This window comes from Orussus abietinus, unplaced genomic scaffold (assembly GCF_000612105.2).
Source record: "Orussus abietinus isolate OABI.00-Male unplaced genomic scaffold, Oabi_2.0 scaffold177, whole genome shotgun sequence".
NCBI classification, from domain to species: domain Eukaryota; kingdom Metazoa; phylum Arthropoda; class Insecta; order Hymenoptera; family Orussidae; genus Orussus; species Orussus abietinus.
Genome location: NW_019394363.1, coordinates 98,435 through 115,504, shown reverse-complemented (window position 1 = coordinate 115,504; position 17,070 = coordinate 98,435). Strand labels below are relative to the sequence as shown.

At 45.1% G+C, this 17,070-nt stretch overlaps 1 protein-coding gene and 1 long non-coding RNA gene across 6 annotated transcripts in view; one reads left to right on the top strand and one right to left on the bottom strand.

Annotated features, from left to right (window-relative positions):
- The window catches only part of LOC105700450 (rap1 GTPase-activating protein 1), an 80,051-nt gene extending 63,061 nt beyond the window's left edge, over nt 1–16,990 (bottom strand). For 2 of the 5 annotated variants that reach the window (XM_012426285.2, XM_012426292.2), the window contains exon 1: nt 16,000–16,990. In XM_012426285.2, the coding sequence (XP_012281708.1) occupies nt 16,000–16,379 (380 nt within the window). In that variant the 5' untranslated portion in view covers nt 16,380–16,990. Of the gene's footprint in view, nt 1–5,958; nt 6,739–9,342; nt 9,668–15,999 lie in introns of those variants that run through there. The other 3 variants (XM_012426308.1, XM_012426324.1, XM_012426314.2) reach the window with 3 other exon arrangements.
- On the top strand, nt 11,389–16,077 carry LOC105700499. Its single transcript, XR_001104135.1, has 4 exons — nt 11,389–12,530; nt 12,616–12,825; nt 15,311–15,497; nt 15,773–16,077. It is a non-coding gene; the product is annotated as an uncharacterized LOC105700499 (long non-coding RNA).
- Nucleotides 16,991–17,070: the final 80 nt, after the last annotated feature.

Sequence of the window (17,070 nt, the reverse complement as noted above, 5' to 3'; positions counted from 1 at the left end):
AAGGGAAGAATTTAAATTAGTCTCGAGTTTCAGCTCGACGGGCGTTGGTCGTACCATAAAATGATAATAGTTATGGCTAAAATGAGAATAATGCGAATGCCGTCTGCGTGTGAAATCGCAAGGTAAACTCTGGATAGCGAATACGTGAAAGAAAAAGAGGAACCGAAGTCTCGACGAAGCGATCCCATATTTGGCGGAAACCTGCGAACTTAATTAGTACATGTCTGTATGGATGTTAAATCAAATTTAAGTCGATACAAAAGTGGCATATCAGCAATCAATCGTTGAGGAAATTTTTCTACGAACTTGGGGTACCGAGTAGATTGAAATCCCACCACCTGAATATGGAGGCTCTAAAGAAGGTCCTGACAGTCGTGAAGTTTAATCCCTTCAACGTGTAAACAATTTTCATCAATGAACTTGAATAAATGAAATGGGTGTCGGGACCTTACTTAGGACTTCCATATTCCCGTGGTTTTCAAACGATTCGGTACACCCAGTTCGGAGAGAAGCACCATAAACGAGGTATCTTAAACGCTACATTCATATCCCCCAGCCCCCCGATAAAAGACCCCCCAATTTGAGTCCGCAGTGGCCAAATTTTCCAATTCTTCGAGCTAGAGGAAGCTACATCATGATCAACAAATTGACAAGGAAACAAGTCATGCCCATTCAGTGGCAAAAGGGGTAGGAATTCCCTCGCCTCCTCGGAGCGTTCCGAGCGTCAGTCGCCCGGAGATATCAAAGGATATCAAGAGATATCAAAAGACAACGGGCAAACGCGGGGGAATTGTTAAGAGGATCCCTCTCTTCCTGCCTTACACATCCGGCCGCGCTTTCGACCCCACCCTCGGGGGTGACTCTCGAGGTTTTTTCTCTCCCTTCTTTCTTCGGTGCTCCCGTCGCGAGAAATTGAAAAGCGAAGAGGCGGCCTCGTATCGGGCCGCGCCTCCACCCCCGAGGAGAGCTACTCTCGCAGCGTCCCGATGAACAATATAGACGCGACGCTGCGGCTGTCGGCAAAGAAGACAAAGAACCGGAGAATACCCGCCAGGATGACAGAGCCTAATGGATGACCAACGTCGCCGAGGCATCCACGATGAGACGCGACGCCGTACATACCGCGCGCGACACGCGTTACATGCGCGGCATGTACCTATACCAAGTGGTGCACCAAGGTGCACCAAGTACGACATGCCCTCTACACTTGCCTTCTCGCTTTCGGCGAGGCTTCGACAAGGACCCTCGAATTAGGCTTTCCAGCCTCGTACGAGCAGGACGTGAAGGCTTACGTGCGCTAATCGCGAGCCTATCGCACGTATACGCGTTAAGGTGCTCATTGTTGAAGGGGATTCGAGATTTCGAGGTATCGGATGCAGATGTACATGATCAAATCGAACGTGACTCAACGTATGCAGTGGCGTGCCCATGAGTCGAAACTCCCCCGACTTCAATTTCCATGTCTCTTGTCTTGGCGAGTAATGAGTAAAAAGTAGATCCCGATAACCCTCCCAAGAATGCTTTCCGGGAGGATTCTCCCTGCGATCACTTTTCCCTCCACCCGTAAGTCGTATTCCAGCGAAAAGAATATTGTAATCTATTAACATTTTCATGGCAAGTATTACTCAGACATGGTATACTATCTACGAGATATCCTCAAATTTAGTACACAAGCACATTCATTTCCCCACGATATTTCACAGAATCGTAATAGGGCGTTAGAGAATGATAAACTTCTAATTTACAGTTTCTTTATTTCATCCTTGTACTAGAAGCGCGTACGAGTTTGAAGAAAATATTTAACAGCGTAGGGAGAGATAAGGGGGGAAAAATAAGAGATCGGGGGAAAGAATCCTGACTAAAATCCGGAGCTTCGGATTTATTCACTTATAAATCCGTTTTCACGGCCCAAGGGGTATATTCGAGATACCGCGGGGGTATAAATTCTCTGAAATTCGTGTACCCGCGTACACGGTACGTGTACGGTAGAAATCACGGAACGATTTCCACTGGTGCGTGTACCGCGATTTGAATAAATATTTTTAACAGCCCGGGCAAGTACGTGGAACGGCCCCGACCATGAAATATCATTTCACGGGCCGCGTTACATGCTACGCACGGGACGTTACATACGATGCGGCGCGTACGCGACACGCCGTTTTACGCTTGCTTTCTTGCTTTCGGCGCAACGCGGGCGTAACTCGGACTCTCGAATTACGCTTTCCAGGATCGTGCCACGAGGAGGACGAGATGCCTCGCGTGCACCGATCGTAAATCCATCGCATATGCGCACTTTTTTCCGGGGTCTGCGTTTACGTTTCGCCCTGGACGTCACCTTTCGCTCAGGAGAGGCTACATGCTTCTCGATTCCCAGGCACTCTCGCTTTGCTCGTCTCTCCTCGTAATTTCCTCGCTTTTACGAAGGATAAACGACGCGATCTCTTCGCATGGTCGTAATTTTCCTCGAGTACGAGCTTTGACTCCGATTTTCCGCATGAGTCCCAGCGCCGAGCTTTATTTAAGCTCGATCAAAAACGAGAGCATTTTTACGGTACACCTCGGGTAAACGTGATAAAACAATGCAAGCTATGTATTAAGAACGTAAACAATGAAATTAGAAATCCGGGAGGATGAAAGAGTGAAAAAATTTGTTGTAATTATGCTCCTTTCGCATTCTATAAAAATGCGAAATGCCCACGGGTACTGTTCTATATACCTCCACGTCAAAGTGAAATTGAAAGAGAGAGGGAGAGAGAGCAAACGCGAATAGGAGATGTCCACAACAATTTTCTTATACACTTCCCCCGAGGCAGAGATAAATTGAAACTGTAAAAGAAATGAAACGCGTATAAGAGGCATCTACAGGGATATTCTTAAGAAACGTTCTCGAGAAGGGAATGAATTAATTTAAGATTGAGAAAGAAATAAACCACGAATATGAGATGTCCGCAAGAACTCTCTTGAAATTTCCTCCGGACGGAGATAAATTGAAATAGAAAAAAGGAGAGAGAGGGAGAGAGATAAATTGTGAAGAAAGGCGACGTTTGCAGTGATTCTCCCGGAATTTCCCCGAGAGATAGATTAAGCTCAAATCGAAAGAGAGGTGAAACGCGAATAAGAGATGTCTACAATAATTCCCTTGAAATTTCCTCGAGACGGAAAGTGGCAGGGACATTCCCGTAGAAATGTGGCGAGGCTTAGCCAAGAATGTCGCCGTCATTAAACGTTACAATCCCAATTAAGGCACCGCCACTCCGAGCGAACTCGGCCCTCGGGTCCCACTCCGGTAGTGCCCCTTATCGGAGGGTGCGACGGCGATTTCACGCCTGTCGATATCCTTTTTGCTTCCTTTCGACGAGCCTACAGTCCGACGCACCCGTTCGCAGTAAAAAAGTCGGACCTCTTCCTGAACGGTGACGCACATCCGCGGTGCCGCGACCGCGGGGCGTTATTACGTCCCGGCGCGTCGCGTCGCCGCAAACCGCAGGGGGGAAAAAAGCGCCTCGCGCCCCGCCGAAATTCCTGCGACTCGAGTCGCCTCTTAAACGCGACACTTCCTGTGCAGAAGGGGACCGAATCTTCCCCCGACAGAGGAGGAAAATTTCTGAAAGATTCACTTCCGGCATGGAAATACCTAATTATGGGAGACTTATAAGAGTCGTCGTCCGCTAAGCGAGTCTCCTAATTAAAAGGACGACTGCATAAAGAAGCCAAATGGGATTTTCCAAATTTCCTTCAATTCAAATTTCAACTACTTCTAACCACGTTTAATCTCCAAGGCGGATACCTTCTGCAGGAAAATGCCCTAAACACTTAATCGTAGTGTTTGTTATAATACGAAAGTTGGAGGTTATTTAGCAAAATATCTAATACGTAAATGCCGTTTTTCTTAAAGTTTATTGTATTTAACTTTTAGCATAGTTTGAGCCTGTTATTTAAAGAAATATACCCCGAGCAATTAATTTTATTATCGGTTGTAATGAAAAGATTCAGGTATTCTAAGAAAATTCCGGTTTTCTCACGATAGATATTTGCCTTTTTATCCACTCGTCCCTTCAATTGGCACTTGCGGTCATACCTGGTTGGTTAAAAAGCTTCTTATCTTGCGAGTTCATTGACTACTTTCTGAAATTGGCGCAGAGCAATGTCTGAAATCGTTGTCAGTACATATCTGGATCAGATGGATCGAATTACCGGACTCGGCGAGAGTGTAATTGTTACGATTAAAGAGGACGCCGTCGACTATCGATCAATCGAACGTGATTTTCTGGGTCATTAAATGGTTCGTTGGGAACGATCCAAACTCGGTCTTACGGGGTGTTTCCGTATGATAACGCGGTTTCTACACGATACCGTAGGCGTAGTCGTTCCGCAGGTTACGCATATCTTATGGCATTACGACAATGCGTATATTCACGTGGGAAGATAAGGATCGAGCCTGAATTGGGTCTTTAAAATCTTATCAGTCTCGCCTTTCTATGTTGCGTTTTTTTGTACCATCGCTGAATGAAAGTGATAGTCCGAGAAAGTGAAATACCGATGACGAACCACGAGATAATTTTTTCCCATTAATGCATTCATCGATTGTCGTGTATGTTGCGTTTATTCTTAATATTATTCCCAATATCAAAGAATACAATCAAATTGATAACATGTACCACATATATACATATTAGGGCATGGTGCATTAGTCACGTAAAATATACACTTCTGACCGCGCATATCTTCCACTCTAATTTCGATGCATATTACATGAGTGCATTATGCAATATGTATATTACTTCGCGCGGAAGGTGCAGAAACATTAAATCCAATGGACTTTCTCCGCAGCGGTGCAACATCACTGAAAGACATTTAGGTTCTTTATCTAAGATGCCCTACCGAGGGTTGGATTTATGCCTAGGGGAACAAGATCCTATCGTAAAACCGCCATATTTAGAGGCAGCATATATTCAATGTGATCACTCGATTATCGATAAAAATAAATTAAAAGGGAGGGAGGAAATAATTTCAGCCCAGGGGTAACAGTTATGCTAATTCCAGTCCCGATCATGTATACGTATAACTATAACGTGATTTTTACACGCCTGCGGCATTTAAGAGTATGTATGTACATGCATATACAGAGTGTTCCTAAAATAGGCCCCTTCGTTTTCCAAGAGTATTAGAATCTTGATGAAAGTGATATTGATGTCATAAGCATTCCAGCCAAAATATGGCACCACTCTATCACGAAAAAGAGTTTTATAATTCGGAGGGGAGAGCGTATCCTTATCAGTGCCTATAATTGGTCGATTATTTTCCATCCTGAGCGATAGGACAAAACGGTTCCTCAATATCAATTTCACGACCTATCCAACAGACCCCTGTGTCTCAAATCGGTAAAAAAGTGATATTTAATTAAGAATAATGTATTACTAATACTGCCGTTAATGAACAGCATTGAAAAAATTATTACTCCGTAAGTAATTTCAACATTTTTTTTTATTACTCGGTTAATCGGTACTCGAACTATACTATACCACAAAATTAAAATAGTATCATTTTAATAAGCATTCCTGTATATATAAAAGACGTTCTCCTAATTCCGATAAAGATAAATCCATCCTTTTCAAATAACAGTTGTTAATTGTTATTACTGATCAATCGTAAGAATTCTTGACCAATCGAGTAATAAGAAAATATCGGCCCTGATTACTTGAATAATGAAAAGGGTGCTCTGATTATAGTTTAATCGAGTATCGAAAAAATGTTTTCCTCCGTTTAATCAATTGGCATTTTTTTCATTATTCCACTACCGGCACTCGAGTCACCAGAGTGACAAATATTCTTGAAAACATGTTCAATGTATTTTTGCCGATCCCTGCCATCGGCATAGGCGTTTCGTACTCGCGCAACATTAACTCTGTTACACGTCTGAATTGCATTTGCCGTGCGGAAGTGGCAGAGGCGACTCACCCTGCATCCGCGATGCAGTCCAGCGTGTGAATCTTGATCATCGTCGTAGAAGGTGGCGGGATGTCCAGGGAGGTCCGGATGTCACCTGGGCCCTGATTTCCGAGTATATCCGGTCTCCGAAGAGCCGTGTTTCCTTACGAGAATTTGGAGACGGAAACGAGGAATCCACCAAGGCTCGACTAAAAATCACCGCGTCGAGCCGGACGGCGCCGCTTTGTTCCAGATACTCCGGGCTCTAATTACCCATCACGCGACGATGGGACGTTTCGTTAATCTTCCATTTTGCACCCCGATTAAGGCCAGGTCGTGCCTTACTTTCCTACCCCGAAGCGTAGCCTCGGCGACCCCACTTCCGGTCCCCGGATCGCCCGACTTCCACCCGGAAATTGCCACCTCAACTGGTAAGGTGGATACTGGTAACGCGGACGTCGAAGTAGGGGTCAAATTGACCCAGCCTATAAGTCTTCATATTACGTACTCGAGGGGACTGCAAAAGAAAATCGGAATTATTTCGACATTTCGAAAGATTCGCTCCCCGGATTTCACTCTCCGTCCCCACCGCCCATCGGCTTTACGGATAAAAGCGAAAACGAGTTTAAGACCGCCACACGAAAGTGCAACGTCTTTTCTTATTTCTCCTTCACATTAAATATCAGTAACTAACCGAGACAATAACGCATTAACGTTGTAATAATAATTAACTATGAAGAGAAATTAAATGTTACATCTTTTTTTTTTCTTTCACTTTCCATTTTCTTGAAATGCGAACTCGGGGACAGAAATGACACGAAGGGCGAAGAAAAGGGGTGAACGTGATATTTCCCCCTGTGGAGAACACTTGGTCAACTTCCTTCCTCTTTTTAGCATTCAGGTGCCTCGATCTGTCCTTTGTCAGGCCGAGAGCTCCGAAGAAACTCATTCGTCTTATCGGACCCGGATGTGCCGGACATTCGGGTCGTTTCTAGGTCTCGGGGTAGCCCGTCTCGTATATCTTTATATTCGAGGCCCGGGTCGAAGTAGAAGAACGGCGCGACAAAAACGCCGTCCACGTGGGACGCGGGTAACATATGGGGGCAAATAGAAACGCCCCGGAGGAAAGGATGGGGGAAAAAAGACGTCCACGGTTTTTCTCCCGGTCGTACGGGCCTCCCTAGGGCCGTCGAGGTTTCCCGAAGCCATTTCCCGCGGAATGTCCATGGATTAATGTCGCGACCTGTACCCACGTAGTTAAATCCCGCGCAACCGCCCACGCGGGTGGACGTCCCGCGCACCAGGTGCTCTTGCCGAGTTTTTAGCGTTGTTTTCTGCCGGGGGACAAGACCCTAAGAAAACCAGGCAAGGAACACACTTCGACGGGATTTCAAAGAAACTAGAGAAACAACTTGAAAGACGTTTCAGGGGAAACTTTGTGATTTTCATGACCGTCTTGCTTTTTATCTTTTTATAAGGGAACTGCCCACGAGGGTGCAAGAGATTTCGTCATTTCAATCTGCTATTGAATCGGTGCCTACTTGTTACACCTTACTATTTCCTGGTTATTTCTTAGTGTAACATTAATTATGTACCAACGTGATATTTACTACGTAGTTATTTATTCTTCAATTTATAAGAGGGAAGGAAGAGGTGAAGATGCGCTCGTCATGTTTTTAGTGCTGTTTTCTGCCGAGGACAAGCCCTAAGAAAACCAAATGGAAGAAACACACTTCGGGGTTTCAAAGAAAGAAAATAAACTACGTGAAGACGTTTCATTTCGTTTTAATTTTAATTTACTATATATCTACTTTTCGCTGTTTATTATTTTATTGATTATTTGCTACTTATCAGGAGGGAAGTAAGCGACGAAGAGATCGAAGGGCAGGAAATTTCGACACTGAGAGGATCCTTTCCCAGGAAATTTAATATCGGAGCCTTTGAGCCTGCAGAGAATACCTACAGGTGGCCCCTTAAAGGACCCACTTCTGCTCTCGAATAAACCTTGAGTATTTCCCATATGTACCTTCTAAGGAACAAAGACGTATGTGTTTCGTCCAGCGACCCATAAAGGATAAAAACGAAAATCCTTACCGTCCTTCATTTCTCATTTAAAAGCACAGCTTAACGTGAATACGAGATTAAGTATGTACCCAACAGGTGGCACCGAAGTTCTACCAATTCGCCTAGCGTTCCTTCAAATACATTAACCACGTGGAATGAATGAAAAGGTCGGTGTTGTCAACCCCGAAATTTCATGAATCGAGCATTTTCTCAGGGGAACAAGGACCTTCAGTCTGTAGCTGAAGCTCTGATATCGAGAACACTAATCAGCCATTGATACCGCGATGTAAACAAAACCACAGGAACAACGCGACAAAGGTTCTTTGAGGTATATCTCAGAAATACCGAGGATGTTCCCGGGATTATTTTCGGTACTTTTTGTAGCGACACACGCACCTCTTCTACATTCTGCATGTCTCAAACAAAATCCTTCCATTTATTACGAATTTTTTGAACAGCGCCAATGCAAAGATGACCAGATCAAGACATTTGTTTAACACGGTATAATTAATCCGACGATGTTTCAGTGCACCGCATCGATAACACACGTGAACGCGTTTTCATCGAACAGATCTATAACCCTCGTTCGCGGCTCGCCTGACGGCTTAAAAAGGGGCAAAAGAAGGGTTAAGATTTAATCCGACCATAGGTAAAGCATCCTATCACCCGGCAACATACACGCGCGTGCGACGAGGACAAATCTATAATCCGCATCCGCGACGTGCCAAGCTGCAAGAGAAACGACGAAGAAAGAAGGCAAAAAGACTTCAAGATGGGCCTCCTACGAGAAGATATCGGCCAGGCTCCATGTAGACAGGATCAGATCTCTGGGTTTGTTTAACACGGGATAATCGATTCGAAGATCTTTCAAAGCAGATTTGCTTATCAGGAGATAACGCGATAAACAACGATTTAAATTCTTCAAAACGCCATCCCCGCGATTCTCGTGTATAGGCTTATTTGGATAAAAATCTGTACAGGAGTTTTCGTGGTTAGGATGTAAAATAAAAATACGATAAGAGATGCCGGAACGTCTCAAACAATTCATGTTTTTTTTTTAAATGAGATAGGATTTAATCCGAAAATAAAAAGGACACCAAACGGGCCTGCGAAAACACATCGTCCAAGCTGGCAAAGAGGATCAGTTTAACACGGGATAATCGACCCCAGGATCTTTCAAAGCAGATTTGCTTATCGGGAGATAACGACTTCAAAGGTACTTAAAACATCGTACCTGGGGCACGCGTGAATGGGCTTTCTTGGACAAATCTATGCGACGCTAGGGAGATAAGAACAGGATTAGGATTAAGATTAGAATCTAATCCGAGCATAAGTAAAGCATCGCATCACCTGGTAAGGCGAATACCCGCGCAGGCGACGGGGCCGAATCTATAATCCTCGGTCGCGACGCGTTTCGCCGCGAAATTGCGCGGAAACGAAGATAAAGGAGTCGTGGAGGGAGCTCCCACGAGAACGTGTCGGCCGGCTCTCGCGTACGCCTCGCACGAGGTGGACAGTGATCGCGAAAGGAGGGCTTCGCTCCACGGATCCCGTTAGCCGAGCCTGGTGTTTCTCGGCTCCGAGGCCGGGGAGAGTAGCGAAATAAGGACGCGCCACCTGGGGACTCCGCTCGGTTCGCGCTCGCTGGTTCCGTCGGTTCCGCCGCGCCGGAGGACAGCCGAGGACTGCCGAGCGCTCGCGAGGACCGTTCGGCACTGTCCGAGCCCGCGCGGCGTAAGCCACTCCCACGCGCCGAACGGGTCCGAACCGGTGAGTGGCGGGATGGGGATTGGCGAAACTGCGAAACTGCGAAACTGCGAAACTGCGAAACTGCGAAACTGCGAGTCTGCGAGTCTGCGAGTCTGCGAATCTGCGAGTCTGCGAGTCTGCGGGACGGCGAAACTGCGAAACTGTGAAACGACGGAAGGGCGAGAAAACGAACGGGGTACTCGCTTATTCGGGTGCACGCATTCACTTTTCGTGTTAGGTGTGTGCGTGCACTCGTTGCGAGTTTTTGCGGCGAAGCGATCCGCCATGTCCGGCGGCGTTGCCGTGTTGTACCTTGCGGTACCGCCGTGCGCAATTTCCAGTTTTTCGGCGAGCCCGATAGACCGGCACGCACGGGTAGATCGTATCGGTAATTAGCACTCCGCTGTAAGGAGTGCATTAGCCCGAAAAGCGAGACATGCGCCGTGCATTTCGGTATCGTGAAATTCTCCGTGCAATCTATCTTATCCGCTCGATTATAATGGTTACTTTTTTTTTTTTTTTTTAATAAATGTCGCGAAAGGAGATGACTCGTGGAATGGACAAAAGGCATCCTTTGATTTCGGAATTATTTCGGATTTTTTTTATCATATTGTATCACACCAGCTGTGTGGAAACGGTCCCATTGAAATCCGAAAACGAGTAGACCAGACGCTAGGCTAATTGGACGAATTACACAAATTAAGGAGGGCCGTTATTACTCCGGGCGCACTGCTGGTGGGAAATGACCGTATTCAGCAGCATGAAACTCGACAAGGATACTAGATTATACATGCACTCGTTCCATTCCTCGGTTTTTCTCAATGAATCGTCCACCAGCACTACCGGCGTACAACCACCGTACACGGTCACGTAGTTCGCCTTTTCGCAAAAGGAATATGAGCAACTAAAATCCAAATAATCTAATCTTCGAATGTTGATAAAAAAAAAAAGAAATCGATACGTGGTCGCCGCGTTGGAAGTCAGACTTTTAAGTTACAGATAATGATAAGACATTACCATTTATCCTCAATTATTCATTCACGTAATTCCCTTACGCTGTTTGAGCATAATTAATTTTACTTTTTATTGGTGCGACTTTTGCTTCACTTTACAGTGCAACAATTAACCGAGAAAGTAACGCATTGGCACGAACGAAAGGGTTTACGTAAATTGTCTTAATACTAAAACCCCATAGGGTCCCTTGAAAACGTGCGAATTAACATGTACTAAGGTGACCAAGGCATAAATTTAATTGAACCAATGAAATGTTTTGTTCATTCAAACAATATTTATCTCCCATAAACTCAAATAATTCATTATTCATAGTTAATCATTCATTAATCATAATTCCGAAGAAACGTTCCATCCAATTCATTCCAGTTTGAGTCAAATAATTATTCCTTGAATTAACCAAATATTACTTTGATACCGTTCAAAGAACTATTACTATGGTTCAATGACACTTTTTTTCCCAGGGTGCCATGAGAAGTTTCACTTAAAAATCTATGCCAAAATCTATCTATAGGCAAGGGATTAAATTGATCCGATTTATTTTCAGTTCCTGCATAATACGAGGGGATCGCTTTGCACTCGATCCCGGTGGGTACCGCAGGATCGCCTGATGTACCGGAAGCGTAAAAAGTGCTAGTACGCATCGAGAGAGGGGATTCCATTACGTGAGTTGTTGGTAATTCTTCAACCAGATAGTACATTGCACCGCGATAACGGTGTCGAGGAGTTGTCTCCTACGAACACTAACAGCACACCTCTATTTTTGGACACCGTTATGCTTGCACAGATGCAGCGCACAACACGCCACGTGCCGTGTCGGTCCACATTCTATCTCTAATGTACATACGTGTTCATATTTAGATCTTTTTATTAACGAAAAGAAAGCATTTTCCTGCATGTCAAGTACAGATGATCATACCTAAACTTTCACGGCGTTTCTTTTCAATGATTGACAACACTACATTTTCTTCTTAATAATTGTTTAGTAATTCTTGCGACACTTTATAAGTACTACACTTGGTCAGTGGTGTAAAGAAAATACTCAGCTCGTCGAAAAATCGCATCACTTGAAACTAAAAATCATGAAAATTGGAAACTAACGTAAAGTTTGGAATAACGTAAAAAGGATTGTGATTCAAATCTGCTTTCAAAAAAATACACGTAACGAGATATGGTCATAGCCTCTTTTCATTATGCTAAACAGTACATTGTAGTCATCAGATATGCACAATTTTGATGTTAGATATTTCAGATAGGATTGTTGGATAGAATAGATTTCTTTTAAACGAGCAAGATAAAACTTTAACATTTCAATCAGCGCCATGCTAATCAGCGGTAACTTAAATTGGCCTATCGTAAACCACGTAATGTCGCATTTCAAAAGGCACGACTTTGCGACGACAACCTCTTTTCTGTTTCCCTCTAAACCTTACGACCATACCAGAGGATGATTCAAGACCGAGGCACCAGGTAATAGTACAATATTCCCCATGATTACCGACACAGTGTTACATTTCCTTCGCAATAATTATTGTGACATTTCGTAGGAACTATACCATGACAGATTCTATTCAGCCAAGGCTAGTGGCACAGTCAAAACAAAGTTCATCACCGTTTCAATCAACGGCATGTTCATCAGCGGACAGACGGGTATAATCATAAAACACGTAACGTAGCATTCCAAAGGACACAACCCTGCGACGATTATTCCTCTTCCTTTTCTCTGGAGACTTTACGACCAGCCCAGGTGATTCCAGCAGAGGATGATCCAAGAAGGGGTAATAGTATAATTGAGCCCCATCGCGCGGGCAACCACACCTTTACGATGTTTCTGCGCAATAGAATGTCCGATATTAATTGCAGCACCACCGTCGGGGCAATTTTGGCACGATCACAGGCAACCGGTGGAAGTACCGTTTTGCACATAAATAAAGTGCCTCGGCACGGCATTCGACATTCTTGGGCATCGTGCTCGGCGGGAATAGGACAGGCAATAGAACCGACGTTGGATAGGCGCTAGGACTGGCGCTGGATGGGCAATGGAACCGGCATGGGATAGGCAGTATAATGGAGGTAGGATAGGCGCTGGTCCGGCGTAGGTGGACGGGTAGAGGTAGGTCAGCGTACGTGCGCCGAGAAATAACGATACCGATCGGGCCGATTTAATCTCCAGCCGGGTCGGCGCAGGAAGATCCACATTGACGACCGGCAGGAGGTTGTTTCGCTCCTATTCTCGATAACTCGGTGCCTAACGCTACCCTAAATCGACCTAACTCAACCCAACACCAGCTAATGCCGCCCGACGATACGCGGACCCCGATTGGTGGTAATGACTGTAACGAGCCGAGAGCGATCCCCTTTCGATCTCGCCGTTTTACGCGTACCAGATGCGTGTATGTACCCAATGCGCGTATGTACGCGCGCAAGCGCGATTCGCGGCTTGTTCCCACCTGGAAACCTCCGGCGAAATACGAGCAGCCTTTCGAACGGGTCTCCAGGACTTTTTCTTGCCGACCGCCTCGGAGCCTGAACGAAAAGTCCTCGCTTAATGTAAACTAGGGCTGAACTATTCCACGAGAGCGTGCTGCCGGGAGAAATTAACGGAGATAAGGAACTCCGTGAAAGTATCGCACGCGGGGAATAATTAACTCCCGAGAGAACTCCGATGGAAAGTGGGCTGATAAAAAGTGAGAGGCGAATTAAAATGTGGGTGGGTGTTTTTTAATGACTGGGATTTATTCGAGTCCTGTATATGTGGGCTGGAGTCACGGGAAACTCATTTGTTCATTTTCATCACTCGCGGGAGATTTTATCGGAAAAAGGTCTAATCTCTTTATTGGGAGTATCGGAGTTCTAGGGTTGGATCAGTTTCTTGTTCGGCATTCGGGAAAAATCTCGGCTTTCTATCCGACTCCAAATATTCTGGGTATCGTAAAAACCGGGGGTGGTATCGTATGTCATGCCGAAGACTTACGTACGAATACCCGAAACTTCTGATTCACAGAACGAATCGATTCATCGCGGCTCTCACGCCGGAAGTGCGCCCACTACTTGAAACACTTCACGTGTAGATTCCATCGGTACGAATTTGGACGGTCTGATTTAAAAGTAAACTCAATAACCCCGTCTTGCCGTCTGGCAAACGCCCCTCTTCTCCTTTGATATCTTCAAAAATCTCTACTCGAGAAAATTCAATTGAACCAAAGAATTTAGATGGTTCGACGTTGGAGTTTCGACAAAACGTTAGAATTTCATTCCCATCGATATTTGTCACCCTTTCTGGTGACGTGGTTTTTCTTGGCAAAAAAAAACTTAACATGACCGTCCCATCATCCCTATCGGTGTCGTTGTCATTAGAAGTGCATAAGAGTCCCAAGTTGTAACGATACGTCAGCCCGCCCACGTGGCCTTTGACAGTGTACAAGTGTTGCGACAGTGACATTACCGACTCATTGATCACGAGCATTTCCGTTATTTCTTACTCCTCTGTTCGAACGTATTTATTTACCGAAAGGTTGGTTAATCCCCGGCAAGGATAGCGTGGGCATCCCTACATATCGTCCTTTCGGACGAGTCACCCCCGATGTATGTTAATATGGTCACCGCCACTTCCACCCACGTCCGGTGTCACGGAGGCGGCACCGATCTCGCGATCGCGAGATCGCGAGAGATCGAAAGAAATCGATTTCGCGGATTAACAGGCGAAACGAGCGATCGCGATAGTACGCGGCCGTTTTGTACCCGCGATACCGAATCGGATCCCCTTTCATTCATTTTAATTCAACGAAGAATCCCCTTACACACTACCTGAACTGCACGCTGCAACAAGCACAGAGGTGGCTTGATATTTTACATCCTTTTCAAATTTTCACATGCCTACTCTTTTCCAGTTAATCGGGATGTTTGTTTTATTTAACTGATAAGTTATCCCGCCCCCGATATCGATAAAGGCAGGAGAAACGTAAGGAAACACTCCTCGCTCTTCTTCATAATTTCGAAAACTTCGAAATATTTCCTTGGCGCGACGTATGACGTCTTATATGAGGTACTTTTCACGGGATTTGTCAGTACATTGTTAAACAATAATTAACTATCGATGTAGAGAACACGGCAGTTACGTGGATACTACCGCACGTATATCATCCATGTGAGCCAAAATAGTCGCCCTTGCCAGAACGTTTGTCCGACCTCGACCGAGATTTATCACGCAACGTTAACTGCTTTGTCACTGGTAGTTCATAAGTCTAATAGTAAATGACGGATATATCAATCCCGGTTAATTTTTGTTAAGCATTTTTTAAGACGGCCTGAAGTGTAGGTGTTAATAAATGCCACGTAATGCGCACGATAGTCATGTATATACAACGATGGTCTTTTATATATATCGATTGATGAACCGAATATTCCACGAATAAGGTATAGAATTGTTAAAAATAAATTGGATATATATAATCTTTAGCAACAAAATACCGGCACTTAAGTATGCGATTGGTCTCGTTGCGGTAAAAATATGTACCATCTCTTAGAGACACAAATGACGGATCTGAACATTTTCCAGGAATTGTCTGAAACATCGATTCATAACATTGGCTCTGACAACAAAGAGAACGATGGTCATAAAACGAGTGTCGGATCATAAACCAGAAAATGCCGCTCCCCACATCGTTGGCGGATCCTTTATTAAAAAGGACATGCATCAACTTTACGGATAATACTTCCTGCGTACAAAAGTATCAACTTAACTTGTAGGTAACAACTATTCAATACTGATTCTAGAATCGTTCTTCTTTCAAGTGAAAAGAAAAAAACCCTTGCAGTTGAAACTTTCATTTACTTTGATATTCCTCGACTTCATGCTAAGCGAAATTCAATTTTAAACAGAAAATTAACACAAAGAGGTAATCAGTGCTAACCATTTTGATACTTGCATGATGTTTAAATCATTTCTTATATAAAGGAAACCTATATAAATACGTCGTGTCTCGTGTAAACATAAATTACAGACGTACAAATTTTCCAGGAATCCCCCGAAACGAGAGTCGAGTACGTACGCCGATTCATAACATTGGCTCCGACAAGAAAGGGAACGATCGTCATAAGACGACTATCGCCGACATTTCAGATCATAAAATGGAAGATGCCGCACCCAGCGTCGTTCACGGATTGCGGTAAACATGGCATACATATGCATGTCGAAGAGTTTCATGGGTCGCATATATAGCGGCGGTGATATTAAGCGGTACTCACGGTTTTCCGGCATGAAGGTTGCTGGAAAACGGACAGTGCGGGGATTCCGGAGCGGAACGAATAGTCGGAGTTCCCGGAGAGCCGCTGTTGCGGTTGCCGTCCGCGAGCGAAGAGTAGGAGGACCTCGAGGTTCCATGATTCCAAAGGAACCTGGACTTGGTGGAAGGACTGTTTTGCGCCGAACAGGATCCTCTAGAGTCCGGCGACCTCTTGTCCGGAGATCCTGGACTTCCAGGACTCGACGGGGTCGAGAAGCTGAAGACTCGAGCCAGTCGGATCCTGAGAGGCGTCTTCATCCTCAGTTCCACCTGAGTCCCCCCATCGTCTATGGATTCGTCTCCGTCCACCGAAGAGTTTAACGACTTGCCCTTGGAGACCATTATTCGCGGAAGGATTCCTCACGATCGACCAAGCCGTGAACACGGAAGCGACCTGGCCGAGCACCGGGTGATTCGGGACCGTTCACCTTGGATTCCGTTTACTTGCCGTGGATTCGTAGAATCTCGGCCACGACCCTTGCGCAAGAACGAGCAAACCGCGAATGAAGAATAATCGCCGGCCAGGAGGCATTCCGTCTCGCGTCATAGAAATCTGGTTAAACCCCGAATCCTATGGTCCAGCTTCCTGCACCCGCAACCGCATCCTTCCTCTTCTCTATCGCTACGGTCACTCGTCAACCTACTTTCTTATACAGGGAAGTAAAAGATGCAGGACGCCGCCTAATATGGTTTTCAAGAAGTACCATAAAGCGACCGGAAAGCATATTTCTTGAAATCGATTGATCCACTGATGGAAGGAACCAGGAAGTGGTTCAAGTTCGTTGACCGTGAGTACCGTGACTAGATTTGTGGACGAGTCGTTGGAAGTGAATAGGCAGAACACGTTACACCTCAACCGCATATTTCCTCCGTTCCCACTCAACTTTCCTCATTCACGCAAAGGAGGAAAATACGCCAAAAGTGCCTTTAAAGTTAAAGCGCAGTTAATTATAATTATGCCAAGGTTTGCTCAATAAAAGGTGCAGAGAATTGCGTGGACTGGAACAAGGAATGCAGGCAAAGAGAAAGAAAT